The 17801-nt window shown below is 39.5% G+C and overlaps 5 protein-coding genes across 6 annotated transcripts; 3 read left to right on the top strand and 2 right to left on the bottom strand.

Annotated features, from left to right (window-relative positions):
• Positions 1-60: 60 nt before the first annotated feature.
• On the top strand, positions 61-2613 carry LOC105393756 (asparagine synthetase domain-containing protein CG17486). Its single transcript, XM_011565554.3, has 8 exons — positions 61-255; positions 331-579; positions 664-838; positions 938-1143; positions 1223-1632; positions 1712-1883; positions 2067-2308; positions 2407-2613. The coding sequence occupies exons 1-8, from the start codon at positions 184-186 to the stop codon at positions 2588-2590; spliced, it is 1710 nt and encodes a 569-aa protein (XP_011563856.3). The 5' UTR covers positions 61-183; the 3' UTR covers positions 2591-2613.
• On the bottom strand, positions 2605-3907 carry LOC105393757 (oocyte zinc finger protein XlCOF8.4). The gene is made up of 2 exons (XM_011565555.3): positions 3625-3907; positions 2605-3511 (listed from the first exon to the last, which is right to left on the bottom strand). Exons 1-2 carry the CDS (start codon positions 3730-3732, stop codon positions 2651-2653), a joined length of 969 nt encoding a protein of 322 aa, XP_011563857.3. The 5' UTR covers positions 3733-3907; the 3' UTR covers positions 2605-2650.
• Positions 3908-3964: 57 nt separating this feature from the next.
• Positions 3965-13324, top strand: LOC105393758 (arf-GAP domain and FG repeat-containing protein 1). Of its 2 annotated transcripts, none has more exons than XM_048632297.1 (6): positions 3965-4207; positions 4286-4807; positions 4998-5176; positions 5438-5503; positions 5651-5781; positions 12123-13324. In XM_048632297.1, the coding sequence occupies exons 1-6, from the start codon at positions 4044-4046 to the stop codon at positions 12171-12173; spliced, it is 1113 nt and encodes a 370-aa protein (XP_048488254.1). In that variant the 5' UTR covers positions 3965-4043; the 3' UTR covers positions 12174-13324. The 2 variants fall into 2 exon arrangements, with proteins under 2 accessions (XP_048488254.1, XP_011563858.2); XM_011565556.3 differs by having other exon boundaries at positions 3989-4207; positions 5645-5781.
• LOC119692122 (uncharacterized protein K02A2.6-like) lies at positions 8340-11769 on the top strand. Its single transcript, XM_048632275.1, has 2 exons — positions 8340-8562; positions 8982-11769. The coding sequence occupies exon 2, from the start codon at positions 9345-9347 to the stop codon at positions 11694-11696; it is 2352 nt and encodes a 783-aa protein (XP_048488232.1). The 5' UTR covers positions 8340-8562; positions 8982-9344; the 3' UTR covers positions 11697-11769.
• Positions 12990-16929, bottom strand: LOC105393759 (cell division cycle protein 23 homolog). Its single transcript, XM_011565557.3, has 7 exons — positions 16417-16929; positions 15956-16304; positions 15691-15870; positions 15332-15496; positions 14858-15104; positions 14146-14332; positions 12990-13736 (listed from the first exon to the last, which is right to left on the bottom strand). The coding sequence occupies exons 1-7, from the start codon at positions 16846-16848 to the stop codon at positions 13509-13511; spliced, it is 1788 nt and encodes a 595-aa protein (XP_011563859.3). The 5' UTR covers positions 16849-16929; the 3' UTR covers positions 12990-13508.
• Positions 16930-17801: the final 872 nt, after the last annotated feature.

The following is a 17801-nucleotide window of genomic DNA, read 5'->3' as shown; positions in this document are numbered from 1 at the left end:
AATCGTACAAGTTCAATACCTGTCAATGTCTGCATGTGTCATTCATGTTTACACGTTGACGTTGACGTTGTTTTGTTGACTTTGTTCAAAAGTAAAGTAGTAAACAAATATTTGAAATTGATAATTTTAATTAGTATTACCCATATTGCCTTTCTCAAGATACATAAGATTAAAAATATTAAAATGTGTGGAATTTTTTGTGAAGTCAACTTTGGATTTTGCAATATGTGCACTGGTCAAAACACAGTCAAAAATGTATGTTCATTAACACAAGTAAACTCAGATCATATTCGGTGGTTTTAGTATTCATTAACGCACCTTTCATTGCAGGACGACGTGATTATTAGTAGGGTAAAGAATAGAGGACCTAACTCCACAAAAGAGTTACAGCTACAAGTGAGAAACGAAGAAAATATGCTTAATTTCATAGGATCTGTACTGTGGATGCAGGGGGTAGAGCTGTGTCCACAGCCCCTTGAAACCAATTCTGGCGTACTACTGTTTAATGGTGATATATTTGATTGTACCTGGGATAAGACTATTTGCGACACACAGCTGATTATGGACAAACTTAATGAAGTTAGTATCTAACCTAAAAACTAACTAAAATATATTCATATAAATTTGTGATTCATTAATACCATTAACTATATTTTATTCCAGGCAGACAGTTGTAAGAAGCAAGTTCTGAAAGCATTACATACTTTAAAGGGGCCATTCAGTTTAATATACTATGACAAAATAAATTGTGAATTATATTTTACAAGAGATAGAATTGGAAGGAGTAGTCTGTTGTTTCATAAAAATAATGAATCCATAATTATCAGCAGTGTCTTGGGTAAGTTAAAAATATGATAGGTATTATCATTTAGTTTTACAAGAGTTTGTATAAAGCCTTCAACCTAGTTTTATAGTATCTGCTTCAACCTAATTTCAGGTAGACAGTATAAATGCATAGAAGTTCCAGCAACATACATACATGTTCTCAACCTGAATTCAAACAGAATTGAATGCCATTCTTGGGGTAAGAATCAGATGAAGGAGTATAAACTGTCAAGTTGGATCAACACCTTGCAGGAACAACAGAGCCGGCCAGATGAGGACTTCACCATTAGTGTTGATGATACACAAGAACTGGGCCAAGTAAGAACCAACTAGCTAGGTAATGCAAAATAATATTTTTTTCACTAAATATTCTTACCAAGGATTTTTTTTGTAACAGGAAAACATAATCAATGCTATTGAAAATGTGGCCCAAGATAACACATCATGTAAGCTTACAATAATGAGAAATATTCTTAAAATCCCAACCATAATGCACACGGTTGAGAAGCTAACTCAGCTACTAGAGAAAAGTGTGAAAATTAGGCTAGAAACACAGCCTAAGAAATGTAAGGACTGTCTGAATAGTACCTCTAAATGTAATCATTGCACAGTTGGTATTCTCTTTTCTGGGGGATTAGACTGCACCATCCTGGCCTTCTTAGCAGATAAATATGTTGACAAAGACCAGCCTATTGATCTTATCAATGTAGCCTTCAGCAAAGATGATCATAATGCCAATTATGATGTTCCTGATAGACTGACCGGGAAACAGTCTTTGAAAGAACTTCAGAAAATATGTGTATCAAGGTAATATTGTATTTATACATAAATGCTTACTTACAGATTTAATATCTTCTTGTTTTATTTATATAATTATGTTTTGTAGGAAATGGGTGTTTAGAGAAGTAAATATTACTAAGAATGAGTTCCAAGAGCTTCAGAAGTCAACTATAGCTGACCTGGTGCACCCACGACAGACAATCCTGGACGAGAGCCTGGGCACAGCTCTTTGGTTCGCAGCCCGGGGGCGGGACGACTCTGGTGTGTCTCCTTGTAGAGTATGTTGTTTTATCATTTTTCTATTATACCCTAAACGTCATTATAAAGGCAGTAAATTTAATTTTAGCCCACTGGTAATTAATGTGATTTATATTTATGTAAGTACATTGTTATCCATAAGCAGAAGACCATTTTACCTAAACTCACTCAAATATTTTTTAATGACTAATTTTTTATTTTAGATACTATTATTGGGGTCTGGGGCAGATGAACTATTTGGTGGATACTCTCGACACAGAAATGCATTCAAATACCATGGATGGCCAGGTTTACACAAAGAGCTGATGTTAGACTGGCAGAGAATCTCCTTCAGGAACCTGGCTAGGGATAACAGAGTTATCTGTGACCACGGCAGGCAGCCCAGAATGCCATATCTTGATGAAGACTTTACGAACCATGTCCTGGGATTAAAACCTTGGCTTAAGTATGTGTACTCAATTTTATAGTACCTAGTACTTACCTACAGAAGTTTATAGATAATTATTATTAGTTGCCTCTTAAATTTAATTGTTCCATTTTCAGATGTTTTCCAAGTGTGCAACTTGGCCCAGGAGTTGGCGACAAGCTGATGCTGAGGCTGGTGGCTTTCCATCTAGGATTGATAGAAGTGTCAACATTTCCAAAGAGAGCTTTACAGTTTGGATCAAGAATTGCTAACAAAAAGGAAAAAGGTAGTGATGTATCTATGAATTTTATAGATTTATAATAATTAAAACAATATTTAAATAAGAGATCTTTAATTTATAAATAAACTAAACTTATTCAACTATTCTGCACTGGCTTTAGATAAGAGGTTGTTAACAAAAGCTTTACTATTACAATGAGTTTTATAATGTTTTCGTAATCCACTTTGTGATGTGTAACACTTGTCACAGTTGGGGCAGTGGAAGGGCCTCACACCCGTATGAGTCCTCATGTGTGCATGCACATCACCAGATCTTTTGAATTTTCTATCACAAGTGGGGCAATTGTACTTTTTCTCGTCACTGTGGATACGTAAATGCCTGATTAGGTCTTGTCTTTTTGTAGATGATCTCCCACAAATTTCACAAATATATGGCTTTATGCCCATGTGAGCTCTCATGTGGACAATTTTGTGTGCAGCTCTTGTAAACCTCTTTGGACATACACTACATGAGTATAGCTTCACCCCTGTGTGAGATTTAAGATGAGTCTCTAAGATAGACCTTGTTTTGTATATGTTACCACATAGTTCACACTGATATACAATTTGTTCTTTTGTTTTCTTATTCTGCTTTTTCTCATAACATGGTTTACTTTCATGAATATTGTCTTCAGAAGTATGTTTTTTGTCTAAAAAGGAACTATTTATTTCATCTTCTAGGTTAGTTAATTCTTCTTCTAGGTAATGGTGGTTAAATGGTCGAGCATCACCTCCTAGCCATGACTCTAATGTGTCTTTTAAATCACTGTTACTAAAATCATACTCAATTTTAATGGTTGTTTCTACATCACTTGAGGACTTGGAATCCAGTTCTTGTGCTTCTAAAGAACTCTTCAGTTTATTATTTATTTCAGAACATTTCTGTTTGAAATTATAGAAGCTATTGATATTTTGTTCACATTTTACACAAATACATTGAGGCAAGCCATCATCCGGATGAACCTAGAACAAAGAAGAATGTATTGAACCTATGAACCATCTATGAACCTAGAACAAAGGAGATGAACTCTGGTTCTACACAGAATGATAAAAAATAGTTTGTGTTTCAAAATTACCTGTATTTCCACACATGAAAAGATTTTAGAACTCAGGTTTTCCACGAACATATTCTTTAAAACTTTTGTATCCATACATAGTCGGCAGAAGTTATGAACTTCAGACATTTGTTTAATATAAATCAAAAATCACACTTAGGTATATTTACAGCATCAGAAGCAATAAATACCCTTTATTAAAAAGAGCAGAGCGATTCAAAAAAATCTGAAATATAAACAAAAACAATCGATCCATCAACATGTTTTTCTATTCTGTGATCAAAAGCTGTCTAAAAAGCGAATAACAATCATCGATCAAAATATAAAATCAAGACTACTGAAAACTCGTGCTAATGGTTTTTTATTATTTTAAATTTTGTTGATATGGCAACATTCTAACGGCTAGGAAAAAAATAGTTTGACCTAGTCTGTGGTCGAAAATGGCAGCAAGTCGTCGCAAGCAGGATGATAAAAATTTAGCTACTTTACGTGAACTTATTTCTGTGAACGGAAATAAATATTGTTTTGATTGTAATCAACGGGGACCAACCTATGTTAACACAACGATTGGTTCATTTGTGTGCTCAAAATGTTCGGGAATGCTGTAAGTAAGGTTTTTGCGTTACAGTTTTTATTCCAGAAATTGTTTATACAAATAAAACTCTACTTTAATTTGTTACAGGCGTGGTTTGACACCACCTCATCGAGTGAAGTCCATATCAATGACCACTTTCACCGACGACGAGATGGAGTTTATCGTACACCGAGGAAACGACCACTGCAGGCGCCTGTGGCTCGGCCTGTACGAAGGTGAAAGTGTGAACTATGCGGACGAACAAAGCGTTAAAGATTTTATGTCGGACAAGTACGAAAAGAAGCGCTATCATTTGGGGGCGCGAGATGGGCACATCAAGATCAATGTCACGAGAAATGGGGTGTCATCGAAAAACAAAGAGAAAAGTAAAAGTGGAGGTGCGGCGACCGAGTCCCTGATATCCATCTTGCCGCCGGCGTCCAAAGGCTCAGCTAGTAATGGGCCCGCCAGCACGGCCAAGGTTGTGAATAATTTGTTGGTGAATGAAGTGAGCCATAAGTTGGCCAGGCCCGTCAATAACTCAACCAATCCAAGTACCTTTGGCCAGCCATTCCTGGGCCAGCTGGCGCCTCCAGCCCCGCCCGCGCCCCCGCAACCCTCTGTACCTGAGTAAGTAATGCTTCATGATCCTTCTATTTATTTGGAATGAATATAATGTTGGACTGTTACTAAAATACTTTAAAAAGTTTGGCATACAAAATAAACTATTTTAAATGTCCAATCTAAGACTGATTACAAGTTTCCAAAAACATTAACTTACATGTTATGTTATGAATTGATTGAAAAATTTTTTTTACAGTTTTCCTGTAGACTTCTCAACTGCTAACATTTATAATAGCAGCCAAGTGAACAGCAGTGCAAACAACAACAATAATAAAAATACCATGAATGGCAACAATATTACCATGAACAACAACTTTGAGACGCAGCCTTTCCCCACTGCATTCAGTGCCGGAAGCCCGCCAACATCTTCTGCAAGTCAGTATTATCTTGCTTAACTTTTTATTATTGATGTCTTTTTTGGTCAAATCCCTCTATACCATTGCTCCATCCATTATGGTCTACATTTCTGATAATATGAAATATAAACCACACTAAATTCATTCATACTTGCTGGGCACTTGAGATGAGATAAATATTGATAACCAAACCAATATTCAAAAATATATAAATGATACCAAACAATTTTACTGTACCAGCTTACTGGTTTTAAATATTGTCTCTTTTCTCCTCTTACAGATGACCGCTATGCTGCTTTAGCTGATCTGGACCATGCCCTAAGACAGCAGAATATGAAGCATTTGGGTTGGTACCTTAGTTTGTACTTAAGCTTAGCTCAGTTAAATATTTAACTTAGCCTAATTTCACCTTTTTATTCCGATTTTCCACATTGATTTAATATTTTAAGAACTAGGCTAGTAGCAAACGAAAATGAATTTGTTTCAGTTACAGAAGAAAGCAGTGCACCTGAAGTGAACCGAAATCCATTCCAAACTTCTACAAGTAGTGACTTCTTTGGGAAAAACCCATTCTTCAATGGTGGATGGAGTCCGGCACCCAGTGCTCCAGTCAATCCGTTCATGGTGAGTCATACTTGCTTACTTTCATACCTTGATTAACAAGGATTTCACCAACATTCGAAAAACTTACCTCTTTTAGGCACACTATAAAACTTACAATGTCTCAACAAAACAGACCATGACCATGACTAATCAATGGACAACATTTCAAAAAACTAAAGCTGCTATAAATCGAAAACCATTTCGAGATTTAGCTCTAAAGGCCACAAAAAAAATGTTTTTGTATTTTTTGGATGTATCATTTTCGAGAAAATCATAAAATAGTAAAAAAGTGCTGATGACGTCATGCATCAGGTGCGATGCATTTTGATGATCAAAGCCTATAGATTTAAAAACAAAGTAACTGTCACTTTCATTTTTGATTGAATTTGACGTTTTATCGTGACGTTGTTGTTTATTTGGGCCATTTTCATTAATTCTGTTCTGACACTTTCTGACTATTTTTTTATTTATTATTAAGAGATGACCTCTATATAATATGTCCCAGAGCATGCCACCGCCTACACAGCTGAAAAAATGCTTCTGCTTATTTTTTTACATGATAAGTACCTACTTTCCATCATCAGGAATATCAATGTCATTTGAAAATGACCCATTTGTTGGTTGACATGTAAACAAAGTTTAAATGTCACTTGTCAGTGTCATTTATGTTTTTTTTCGAGACTCAGGCAATAGACAAAAATAAAAATTGAGCCTAATATGTGACGTCACTTCCGGTTTTAAAATAATTAACTTTAAAGTTAAAAATAACATGCAAAAATTAATGTATATACAAAATAAAAAAATACGGGTCCACTAATTTTCTATAAACTTTCCGAATAGCTAATAAAAATATAGGGTAAAGAAAATGAAATGTTTTCCATTGTGAATCATAGCATCTTTATTGACAGTGAAGAAAGCTGTGACACTATCAGTGGATTTCTATCAAGTAATACAGTTAGCTATTGATGTAACTGTCTTATTACGCATAATATGCTTATTTACAAGATATGGATGGATATTGCTGGATTACAAAATTTTGATAAGATAAAATCTATTGTTTCGTTTTCACCAAGTTTGTTGACCTTATCATAAATAATGCATGGAAGGCAAACAACCATTATGCATTTCACCTGATTTCAGTGGAATAGAACTTAAAATGTGGCATAAATAAATAATAATTAAACTCAATGCGTTCCTAATGGGCCCAGATAACATTTGGCATAATGTCAGTAAGCCACTAATTCTAAGACCCACTAACCTTTGGTGAACTAAAATTATCTTAGAATGAGATCAAATAGGACAAGTTCAAACAGAGTCATTTTATATTTAGTTATCATGGAGAAGTTGTAGGTACACACAAGCTAATATTATCTTTCACAATAGTAATTGTAGTTTGTGAATTGAATTCAGCATACATTTATAGTTATATCAACACTTGCTGTTATCAAAACTGCACAGGAAAAGATATGTTGGTAGTTTTGCTAAAATTGCTGACACTATTTCCCGATAGTGAGTTATGTTATGATTATGATGTAGGCATACCATTAGCTTTTTTCTGACTAATTAATATTCTCAGAAATTTTATACTTAGATTACTCATACAAAAGTTGGGTTTTATGTTATCATCAACATTTCCGCATAATGAACATGGAGACCCCAGTTTATTAATAGCTAAATTATTGTGACGACAAAATGTGCTTATCATTGTGTTAGGATAAGTAGCTATAGATATCTTTACCTACCTACCTGTGTTGCTATATGTATGTATGCGGTGTGACATTAGCAATAAATCAGTCAACCATTAGCCTCTGTGTTTCACTGACGTTACACTGGCGACGAGCGGAAGCGGACATCTTGTTTTCGGCGTGTGTGATATTTAATCGTTCGATAAAATGCCAATCGGCAAAATAGAAGCCTTTGACCTAGGGTCGAAACAGTGGTTATCGTACGTGCGGCGGGTAAATCAGTTTATTTTGCTTAACGAAATAAAGGATGAGCTAAAAGTGCCAATGCTAATCACGGTCGTCGGCGAGGCCACGTATTCACTGATGTGTGACCTCTGCTCACCGGTGGATCCTGAGAAGAAGACGTTCGACGAGCTGGTAAGCTTAGTCTCCGAGCACTTGGAGCCGAAGCGGTCCGAAATAGCGGAGCGCCACGTCTTCAGACTGCGGCGCCAGCGCCCCGGCGAGCCACTGATGGACTACCTACAGAGTCTCAAGCACCTTGCTTCCACCTGCAACTTTAAAACTAACCTGGAAGAAAACTTAAGAGACCAATTTGTGTCGGGACTGGTGAGCGAGGCAATGAGGTCTCGGATCTTCGCGGAAACAACAATCAAATATAAAGAGGCGGTGGAACTGGCTCTGGCGCTGGAGGCTGCAGAGAAACACGCGGAGGTGAGCGGCAGCGTGGCGGCTGCGACGACCTCAGGTGGCGGCGGCGGCGGCGGCGAGGCAGGCGAGGGCCTGCACCAGGCGAGCGCGAGGCGCGGCGGCGGCGGCGGCAGCGGGGGCGTCTCCCGGCCGCGCTGGCCAGGCCGCGCGGCCCCCGGGGGCGGCGACGGCGTCGGCGGCGGGCCCAGGGCCCAGGCCGCAATGCAGTGCTGGCGATGTGGCAAGCCACATCGGCCGGATAGATGCAAATTTGTGCATTATAATTGTGATCAGTGTAATCAAAGGGGTCACCTAAAAGTGATGTGTAAACAAGTAAATAACAGTGATAATAGATGGTCCGGGCGGCACCATTTCGTGAATGAGGAGTCGGACGAGGACATGTTTAACATTGCGGTCGTAGCACAAGGTAATAAACCTTATTTTATAAAAGTACTGATAGACAATTGTGAGATAGAATGTGAGATTGATACGGGCAGTAGAATATCAGCAATTAGTGAAGACTTTTATAAACGGGTATTTTATCACCACCCATTAAAATCGGATAATTTAATGTTACGCTGCTATTCTGGTTCACCAATCGAGTCACTCGGTTATATTAACGTAGACGTTACCTTGGGGGTTAAAAAGGCTAAGGGCTTATCACTATACGTGATAAAAAATGGTAACCGTCCCTTACTAGGCAGGGATTGGATGCGGGCACTCAAAGTTAATCAGATAAACTTTAATGAAATAACCGAGACCTCATTAGTGAACCAGTTACGGGCGGAGTTTCCTGAGGTGTTTACAGATAAGTTGGGTACATGTAAACAAACCATTCGATTACAGCTGAGTGACGCGGAGGGCGTGTACGTGCGCGCGCGGCCCGTGCCGCTGGCGCTGCGGGCGCGCGTGGAGGCCGAGCTGCAGCGGCTGCAGGCCGACGGCTCGGTGTACCGCGTCCACCACTCAGACTACGGCACCCCCATCGTACCGGTCGTCAAGGAGAATGGCGAGGTACGGATATGCGGTGATTATAAGATCACAATTAACCCTAAATTAAAGAGGGACTTTTACCCTTTACCTCGCATTGAGGAATTATTTGCTAATTTGAGCGGGGGGGAAAAATTTTCAAAGATAGATTTGAAACATGCCTATGAACAGTGTCTTTTATCTGAAGACTCTCAGCCGTACACGGCTATCACGACGCACATGGGTACATTTGCCTACCGCCGTACCCCGTATGGGTTATCGTGCATTCCAGAAAAATTCCAAAAGTTAATGGAAGAGACACTACGAGGGGTGCCTGGTACTGTAGTATTTTTAGATGACATTTGCTATACGGGTGCTAATGAAAAAGAGCATATAAGTAATCTCAGGGCTGTACTCGAACGGTTACGTAACATGGGACTCACTATTAAACTAAGTAAATGTGAATTTATGAAAAATGAGGTCAAATACTTGGGCTTTATAATAGATAAGGATGGCTTGAGGCCTGATCCAACGAAATTAGAGGCCATTTCCAGTGCGCCACGACCTGAAGATGTATCGCAATTAAAAAGTTTTTTAGGGATGTTAAATTATTATGGAAAATTCATCCCTAACCTGAGTAGCTTACTTCATCCATTACATAATTTGTTAAGAAAGGAAGCGAGCTGGAAATGGGACTCATTATGTGATAAGGCTTTTTTAGAGGCGAAACAGGCTTTGCTGAGTGAACGTGTACTAGCCCACTACGAGGAGGGGCGGGCCGTGGTGCTGTCGGTGGACAGCAGCGCGTACGGGCTGGGCGGCGTGCTGGCGCACCGCTACGAGGACGGCTCCGAGCGCCCCGTCAGCTGCGTGTCGCGCACGCTCAGCCCGGCCGAACGTAATTATAGTCAGCTCGACAAGGAAGCACTAGCTATATTTTACGGAATTACCAAACACCATCAGTACCTATTTGGCCGTCGATTCATTTTACGAACGGACCATCAGCCGTTGAGTTACATTTTTGGGGCTAAAGGGGGTATTCCTCAGACGGCGGCTAGTCGCCTTCAGAGGTGGGCAGCTCGTTTAGCTGCGTATGATTTTACAGTCGAATTTGTTAGATCGGCGGACAATGGCCCGGCCGACGCATTATCGCGTTTACCGTTACCTCAGCAAGGTCGTGTAAAGGACGTTGTTAACTATATAAACTTGATTGAGGAGTCATTGCCTATAAGTTTCCATGACATTGCTAAAGAGACCAAGAAAGATGTGTTGCTAAGTAAAATCTATGGTTATGTTTTATTTGGTTGGCCGTCGAACACCACTTGCGAGGAAGAAAAACCATATTTTGCGCGTAAACATGAACTAACAATTGACTTAGGTTGTCTAATTTATAAGTACAGAATAGTGATACCGGGCACTTTACATAAAAAGATTTTAGAAGAAATTCATGAGGGCCACTTGGGTATAAATAAAATGAAAAATTTATCACGAAATTATGTTTATTGGTCTACTTTAGATCGAGATATAGAAGATATTTGTAAAATGTGCAGCGCGTGCCGCGCGGTCCGCGACGCGCCCCCGCGCGCCCCGCTGCACCCCTGGGAGTTCCCACTCAACCCGTGGCAAAGAGTTCATGCGGATTTCGGGGAATGTGGAGGTAAAAAGTACCTAATAATAGTGGATGCACACTCCAAATGGATTGAAGCCATTATGATGCGTAGTACAGATTCGCGATCGACAATAGCCGCATTCAGATCAGTTTTTGCATCACAGGGTTTACCCTCGCAATTGGTGACCGATAATGGCCCGCCGTTCTTTAGTTTAGAGTTTAAGGAATTTTGTGAAAAGAATTGCATTCAACATGTAACGTCAGCTCCTTATAGGCCGCAAGGTAACGGGGCGGCAGAGAATGCCGTAAAAACAATAAAAAAATGTTTAAAACGGGCTTTACATGAGGGGGAGGACGTTGCTACCGCTTTATCAAAATTTCTTTTGCAATACCGTAACTGTCCCCATGCAACGACGGGGGTGGCCCCGGCGGTCGCGTTGATGGGGCGGCGCCTGCGCTCGCGGCTGGACGCGCTGCGCCCCGACGTGGCGGCCGCGGTGCAGCGCGCGCAGCGGCGCCAGCAGCAGAACGCGCCGGGCTCCCCGCGCCCCGCGCTGCTCCCGGGGGACACCGTGCTGGCCAGGGATTACTCCGCGCGGGGGGGGAAGTGGACAGAAGGGAAGCTAGTCGAACAAACCGGACCAGTTTCGTACAAAGTTGACGTAGGTCGAGAGGTACAATGGCGGAGACATTCGGATCAGCTGATTCCAGTAAATAGAAACCGATATTCATTAACGCGGGCTAATGCTAATGTAGTTGCCAATGACTCGGTAGAAGTTGATAAGGATGCTGACGTTACATTTGAGGATGCGTCAGAGGGTGAAGGGGACACGGCGGCGGCTGACCATAATAGCCCGGTCGGTGGCAGTAACAGTAAACAAGTGACGTCACCGCCGCCGCATCAGCTGTTGCCCTCCGACATGTCGGCCCGAGCGTTGCGCGCTCTCAATAGGGCTCAACGAATTAATAAGAATAATAACTAAGTACCTACCAACTTAAAACAGAAATAACTTCATTTGTTTACGTTGTTATGATGTAGTGTGTTAAATTGTTAATGCGTGTCTGCCGAGTAAGTAATTACTATAGGATGTTAATATAAGTATTCTAACTGTGAACTTCTTAGGGTGTAAATTCTTTAGTAGGTACATAATTCTTTAGTAGGTATGTACATTATTCTTTGAATACTATGTAGTATTATCTAGTTGTGTTTTTTAGTAAGCATGTCATTTGAGAGGGGAAGATGTTAGGATAAGTAGCTATAGATATCTTTACCTACCTACCTGTGTTGCTATATGTATGTATGCGGTGTGACATTAGCAATAAATCAGTCAACCATTAGCCTCTGTGTTTCACTGACGTTACACATTGATATTTTATTTTATTTTATAATATTTTGTTTAATATTCCAGCAACCTGCCCACAACGGGGGCTTCGTGCACTCCAACAACCCCTTCCTGTGAGGGACCTCGCTGCAGTAAGCTAAGCTATGAGTCAAAGAACAAAGGAACGCAACAAAAGCACAAACCAAGCTACAAATTTATTATTATTATTTTTGTAAAATAGGTAAATTATTTATGTAATCTTTTTGCCATAGACTTTGATGCGCTTACTATGGTTATACATATATATAACTTTTAACAGAAGTGCCTCTAAATGCCTTAACTTTTGAGTAATTTACATTAAAATTTGATCGCAACACTTGTATTTTGTAGGTGTTTCGAATTAAAATAGTGGTATTTAACAATCAGTATATGCCTAAGTGAGATTTGTAGGATTTATGGAAAATGAAATGTTTTTTCTAAATTGCTTAGTTACATAAGTTTCGATATACAGTTGTTTTTAGATATTGTTATAGATAAGCCACAAATTCAAGACTTGATAATGTTTAAAATTTGGCTGGTGCCTTAAATTGGAATAATGTTTAGCACCTAGTGGTAGAGTAAGGGAGTTAGAAGTGAGTCACCGCCGAAAGGAGGCCTTATGGCTTGTGAAACATGTATTAGCTGTGCACAGTATTACTGGATCTATTCAACAATTGGGAAAAGGAAAGTGCCTTAAAAAATTATAGTCATATGACAGTGGAAACCTGTGAGGCGACAGGCACACTGCAAATTCGATTTAACTATATTATTATTTTATTGTTGAAACTGTGCACAGTATATACATGGTGTTACATGCTTTAGTTGTCCCTGTGATTGTCACAAGTACGCAGTAGTCAGTAAAAATGGATTTATTAATATTTTTGAATGGGAGGCATCTTTTTAAATATTTTTTCCATGTTATGAAGCTAATTACATTCGAAATGGTGAAACTAAACTCCTGTGCTTATGTCAGCTTCACTCAGTTTTCTATAAATAATTAATGTTACAGTAACAACCTGAGCTCTCAACTTTTCCATATCTGTGATGTAATAATATAATCAGTAATCTGTCTGCCGATGTTAGGTGGCACACGCAATAGGCTGATTTGAACAACATTTTTAATTGATGCACTTGACTATTTATTTAGTTTTAATTCTAATTGTTTTTTTTATACTTTTGTGCACTAAGATCTGTTATTATTAGTATGAAAGGTGTAAAAATAATCACTATTAAATTTTTTAATAAACTTTTTTCATTGTTTGCTTTTTTACCTAAAATTTAATCAAAAAATACGTTTAGCTTTAAATTGATTTATTGTTGCTCAAGTATTTTTCAGTATCACTTTATCTTCAGCCTATCAAAGGCGACATTAATGTCACAGATCATCTCCGACACTGATATAAAATATTTTGCTCCTAAGTTTTTCAAATTAATTCACATTTTGTATTTACAATTTTTCCTAGTAAACATGGGTGTGGAGAAGTTGTCTGGTGTGACGTTGGGGCTGGGCAGCGGCGTCTTGGGGGGCTCCTGGTGGAGCGACACGTTGGACGCGTTCTTGATGGCGTCTGGTAAGTCTTCGGGCAGCGTCTCGGACTGCGCCGACGTCGTCGCGCGTTTCTCCGATATACTTTTCAGTATACTCTTCCCAGCTTCTTTTGTCTGAATGGTAAAAGAAACGCTACATTATTTTCAAGAATAAATAACCGTCAGCACAATGATTCATCATCTTGATTCAAAATCGGATTTCCCAATACAAGAAACATGACTAATACAACTAATACGACTACAAACATAATAGCTAATATACTCCGCTTTATTAGACTCGTATACTTCTGCTTGGCACTTGGATCTAGTTCTGTTTCTTGACTTAGATACAAACGCGACGAATGAGCCTCCCGTGGTATTTATTCAACTGATCTATATATCCTACGTTCGGCGCACCCTGGCCTGAACCTACTGATGCCAATCTGTCTGGTTAATCCTATCACAACGGTGATAATGACAAACCATAGACACGCACTAGCATAGACTTGTCACAGACACATAAGAAGGCGATCCCAAAACTCACAGTATCATAATCCAGACACTTGTACGCATAATGCGCGGCGTGGTCCAGCAGCGAGAACCGCAGGTAGTACTGCGCGAGGTAGCGCAGCGCGGCCGGCAGCTCGCGGCTGCCCGCGCTGCCCGGGTCCTGGGCTGCTGCCGTGTACGCCGCCGCCGCGCTGTTGGGCATGTTGGAGCGCTCGTACAGTCTGGGGGGAGGGGTTGTTATTGAAATCTATACTTGTAAAATAATTGAGAATAGTGGCTAGGCGTAAGACGTGGCTGGATGCGTGAAAGAACATTATGGTAGGCTGTTTTGAATAGCATGCGGATTTCATCACGTACGCGGGATGACACACATTTTCTCGTGTCCCGCGTGCATATTCGACGCGTTACAATGAATACTTGTATGAAGCGTGCTGGGCAATCCAGCGTGCTTGATCTAATCCGCATGCTGTGAAAAACAGCCTAATAGAATGGACGGGCGTAGAACACCTGTTACTTGTTTAATAGATGAGTATGCAGAGCTGACCGCCAACCACCCGTAGTGGAGAGGCACTTAGAAGAAGAAAAAGTAACAGCAGAAGCCCGAAAAAGACGTGGCTGAATTACGTGAGAGAAAATAATATGCTGCAGTGTGGAGTGAAATATGATAGGGTAAAATGGCGTGACATGACGCACAAAGCCGACCCTAAATAAGGAAAAGGCTAAAGGAGAAGAAGAAGCATACTCACTTAGCAAGTTTGAATAGGGCCATGCCTTCAATATCTCCTGTACTGTGAGCTTTGTAATAGCACTTCAATGCATTGGGTATCTTGTCCATCTTCTCATACGCCTCTCCCAGAGACACTAACATTCTGGAATCATCCGGTTTCAACTGAGCTGCTCTTGAGTAGTAGTATATGCAGTATCCATTCAAACCTAAGATTTCATATGCTTGACCTAGACCATTCCACGCACGGTAGTCGTTTCTATTTACATCTGAAAATGAAATGTTGTTTATAAATCAGCACTGATGAAGAATTACATAACAGGTGAAAGAAGAAACTGTCCATAAAATATTTCCTGAAGATACACCTATCCACATATTATTATCAAATATGATAGCAAGTCCTTTGTGTTGATTAGTTAAGTAGAGGTAGAGATCAAACTATATGCCAAAAATCTATAAGTTTTTTTTTTTAGAACATCAATACAACATGTATTACCTATAGCCTGTCTATAACATTGTATGGCAGCATTAGAGTTCTGTAGTTCAATGAACTCATGGCCCATGAGAATCCAAGCGGACAGGTACAGTGGGTCAAGTGCCAGGGCCCGCTGGAAGTAAACCACCGCCTTTTGGTGCTCACATCTTAAACTGTAATAGTTACCTGAAAATTATTTTACAAATTCGTGATTACACAGTTAATTTTGGCTAATGTATACACATACATTCAATTCAAACAGATCCATCTTTAACAATATTATAACAACCCTCTTTTTTTGGTTGCAAGATAAAAATAGTATAAAAACTAATTCCAACTTGAGATGGAAATATTTTAATAATTTTAGTAAAATAGCTCACCTATAACACAGCATGTCTCCACTCTATACTTGTCTATGGAGACAGCCCTCTGAGCTAAATTGGCTAGCTCCATTCTTTTCTCTTTCAAGTACAGTAAATGTGAGAATACATCCCAATTGTCAAGGCGATAAGGGTCAGTTTGGAACAGTTCTCTGAACAAGGAAAGTGAGGCATCAACATCTGGAACGAAAAATTACAAATTGATACATATTTGACATGGCATATAAATAAAGTATGATATTACACTGATCAATGGTAATAATACCTCTTCGATCATGATGGGCAATGGCCATTTGAGCAGTAACATAAGTGCTCTTGTGGAAGCCAGCTGAAGCCAGGGCCATGTACGCCTCCAGGGCTTGTTCCGACAGCTTCAGCTCCACAAATGCATGAGCAGCGAAGAAGTACATCATCCAGTGTTTGGGCAGCTGCAAAGAGTCCAGAGCCTCAGCCTCGTTGGCGAGCCCCGCCAGTTCCACCCATGCTGACCACAGGGTGGGCACAGCTGCTACGGCCGCCTGCAGTACTGTAACAGCTTGGCTGCGAAGGTCTAGCTTCTTTAAAACTACTCCTTCCAAGTAGAGAAGGTAGCCATCCAATTTGTTACGATTGGCCTAAAATCAAAAGTAATTATTAAAACTGCTTTCATTAGGTATACAATACATAATTATGTTTTACTGTAAAGAAATATTTCTTATACTTAAATACATTTAATACTTATTTTACCTTGAAAAAGGAGAGTAAATCCAATAATACTTGTGTGGAGTCTGTATTGTCAGTATTCGAGTCAGTAGCATTATCTAGCCTCTTCTTTTCACTAGACATGTATTGTGAGTATTTGTGTAGAAATACACATTTTTGATGAGAGCAATTCTCCAAGAAATGTGCCGCCCTGTCATACTCTTGGCAATCGAAATAACTCCTCGCTAGAGCATAGGCTTCTCTTTCTTCCACTGGTATCATTTCATTGCAGTTATTAGGGATATCATCGTAATTCAGTTTATGATCACGAAGAGCGTAATTCAACTCCGAAAGCCATTTCGTAGTCTGAGTAAGACCGCGATCAGTGCACTCACGAATCCCTTGTAGTATATCAATTCTTACTTGATTTAAATCTATTTGAATGTCTCCCTTAGCATTAATAGTTAAGGGCTGCATGTTTTTATCTAAAGACTGTTTAACAATCCAATGAAAATTAAATTATTTACAAAATATAAACAAAACAAGGGTGCTCAACGGTTCTACCTTTTTTGGCATAAGATTTTTTTGCCTAATCTCGTATTGCATAGTAACGTTTGGTCAAAGTCTCGTTACGCCGAAAATCGTATGGCATAAATCTCGTTTAGTAAAAAGTTATTTCGCATAACATTGTTTAGCCTAATAATGGTATGGCCAAATCTTGAATAGCCTAATAATGCAATGGCATAGGTTTATTAGGTTTATACAAAGTAATAATATTCGTTTGGCTTTAACTTTGACGGAGCGTCTCCCTACATAGCGCAAACTGGTGCCTTGTATTGTTTCCGCTGTTTGGAAAACGCTCCGCTCCGCTTCGCTCCGCTTCGCTGCGCTCCGCTTTGGTTTTGATGAACATGTGCACCTAACACGCTCCTCCTCGCTTTGCTCGTCGTCGCACCTATTTTCAGGTTTCGATCTCATGGGGTTTGTAATAATTATATTGGTCGTTAACTTTCGATTTTTTGATCATACAATATCGTGATTTTCGGGATGTAGGAGAAAAATACCACAATTTGTACATTTACTACATACTTAATATATTATTTATTAAGATAACATTAGGAGAAACAATATTATACATAGGTAAAGACGAACATTAATTTGAGCAAACGAAACTTAGGTGTTTAAAGATTGTGCCTAAAGAGTTTTAGACGAAACGAGACTTATGCCACATAAGTCTTGGCAAAGTGATGGTTCGGCCAAAAAAGTTTAGACCATACGAGTTATGCGAAATGAGTTTTGGTCAATAAAGATTATGCCAGATGAGCGGAACCCGTGCTCAACGGCTACGGCAAACATTATGGCATGTCAATGTCAAAAAACGCTCAACGCTCTTAATCATGTAACAAATTCTGTATCTGTGATCAAAGCAA

This window comes from Plutella xylostella, chromosome 4, assembly GCF_932276165.1.
Source record: "Plutella xylostella chromosome 4, ilPluXylo3.1, whole genome shotgun sequence".
Classification (NCBI taxonomy): domain Eukaryota; kingdom Metazoa; phylum Arthropoda; class Insecta; order Lepidoptera; family Plutellidae; genus Plutella; species Plutella xylostella.
Note: the sequence above shows the minus strand (reverse complement) of the source record. Positions and strands in the feature narration are given on the sequence as shown.

Coding starts and splice junctions, on each gene's coding strand:
- LOC105393758 (XM_011565556.3), top strand. CDS start 4,044: ATGGCAGCAAGTCGTCGCAAGCAGGATGATAAAAATTTAGCTACTTTA. Junction 4,208..4,285: donor TCAAAATGTTCGGGAATGCT/GTAAGTAAGGTT, acceptor AATTTGTTACAG/GCGTGGTTTGACACCACCTC. Junction 5,504..5,644: donor GCAGAATATGAAGCATTTGG/GTTGGTACCTTA, acceptor AATTTGTTTCAG/TTACAGAAGAAAGCAGTGCA.
- LOC105393756 (XM_011565554.3), top strand. CDS start 184: ATGTGTGGAATTTTTTGTGAAGTCAACTTTGGATTTTGCAATATGTGC. Junction 1,144..1,222: donor ATACACAAGAACTGGGCCAA/GTAAGAACCAAC, acceptor TTTTTGTAACAG/GAAAACATAATCAATGCTAT. Junction 1,633..1,711: donor CAGAAAATATGTGTATCAAG/GTAATATTGTAT, acceptor TATGTTTTGTAG/GAAATGGGTGTTTAGAGAAG.
- LOC119692122 (XM_048632275.1), top strand. CDS start 9,345: ATGGGTACATTTGCCTACCGCCGTACCCCGTATGGGTTATCGTGCATT.
- LOC105393757 (XM_011565555.3), bottom strand. CDS start 3,732: ATGTCTGAAGTTCATAACTTCTGCCGACTATGTATGGATACAAAAGTT. Junction 3,512..3,624: donor TTTCATGTGTGGAAATACAG/GTAATTTTGAAA, acceptor TCTTTGTTCTAG/GTTCATCCGGATGATGGCTT.
- LOC105393759 (XM_011565557.3), bottom strand. CDS start 16,848: ATGCAGCCCTTAACTATTAATGCTAAGGGAGACATTCAAATAGATTTA. Junction 16,305..16,416: donor ATTTACTCTCCTTTTTCAAG/GTAAAATAAGTA, acceptor TTTTGATTTTAG/GCCAATCGTAACAAATTGGA. Junction 14,333..14,857: donor GCCCTATTCAAACTTGCTAA/GTGAGTATGCTT, acceptor CCCTCCCCCCAG/ACTGTACGAGCGCTCCAACA.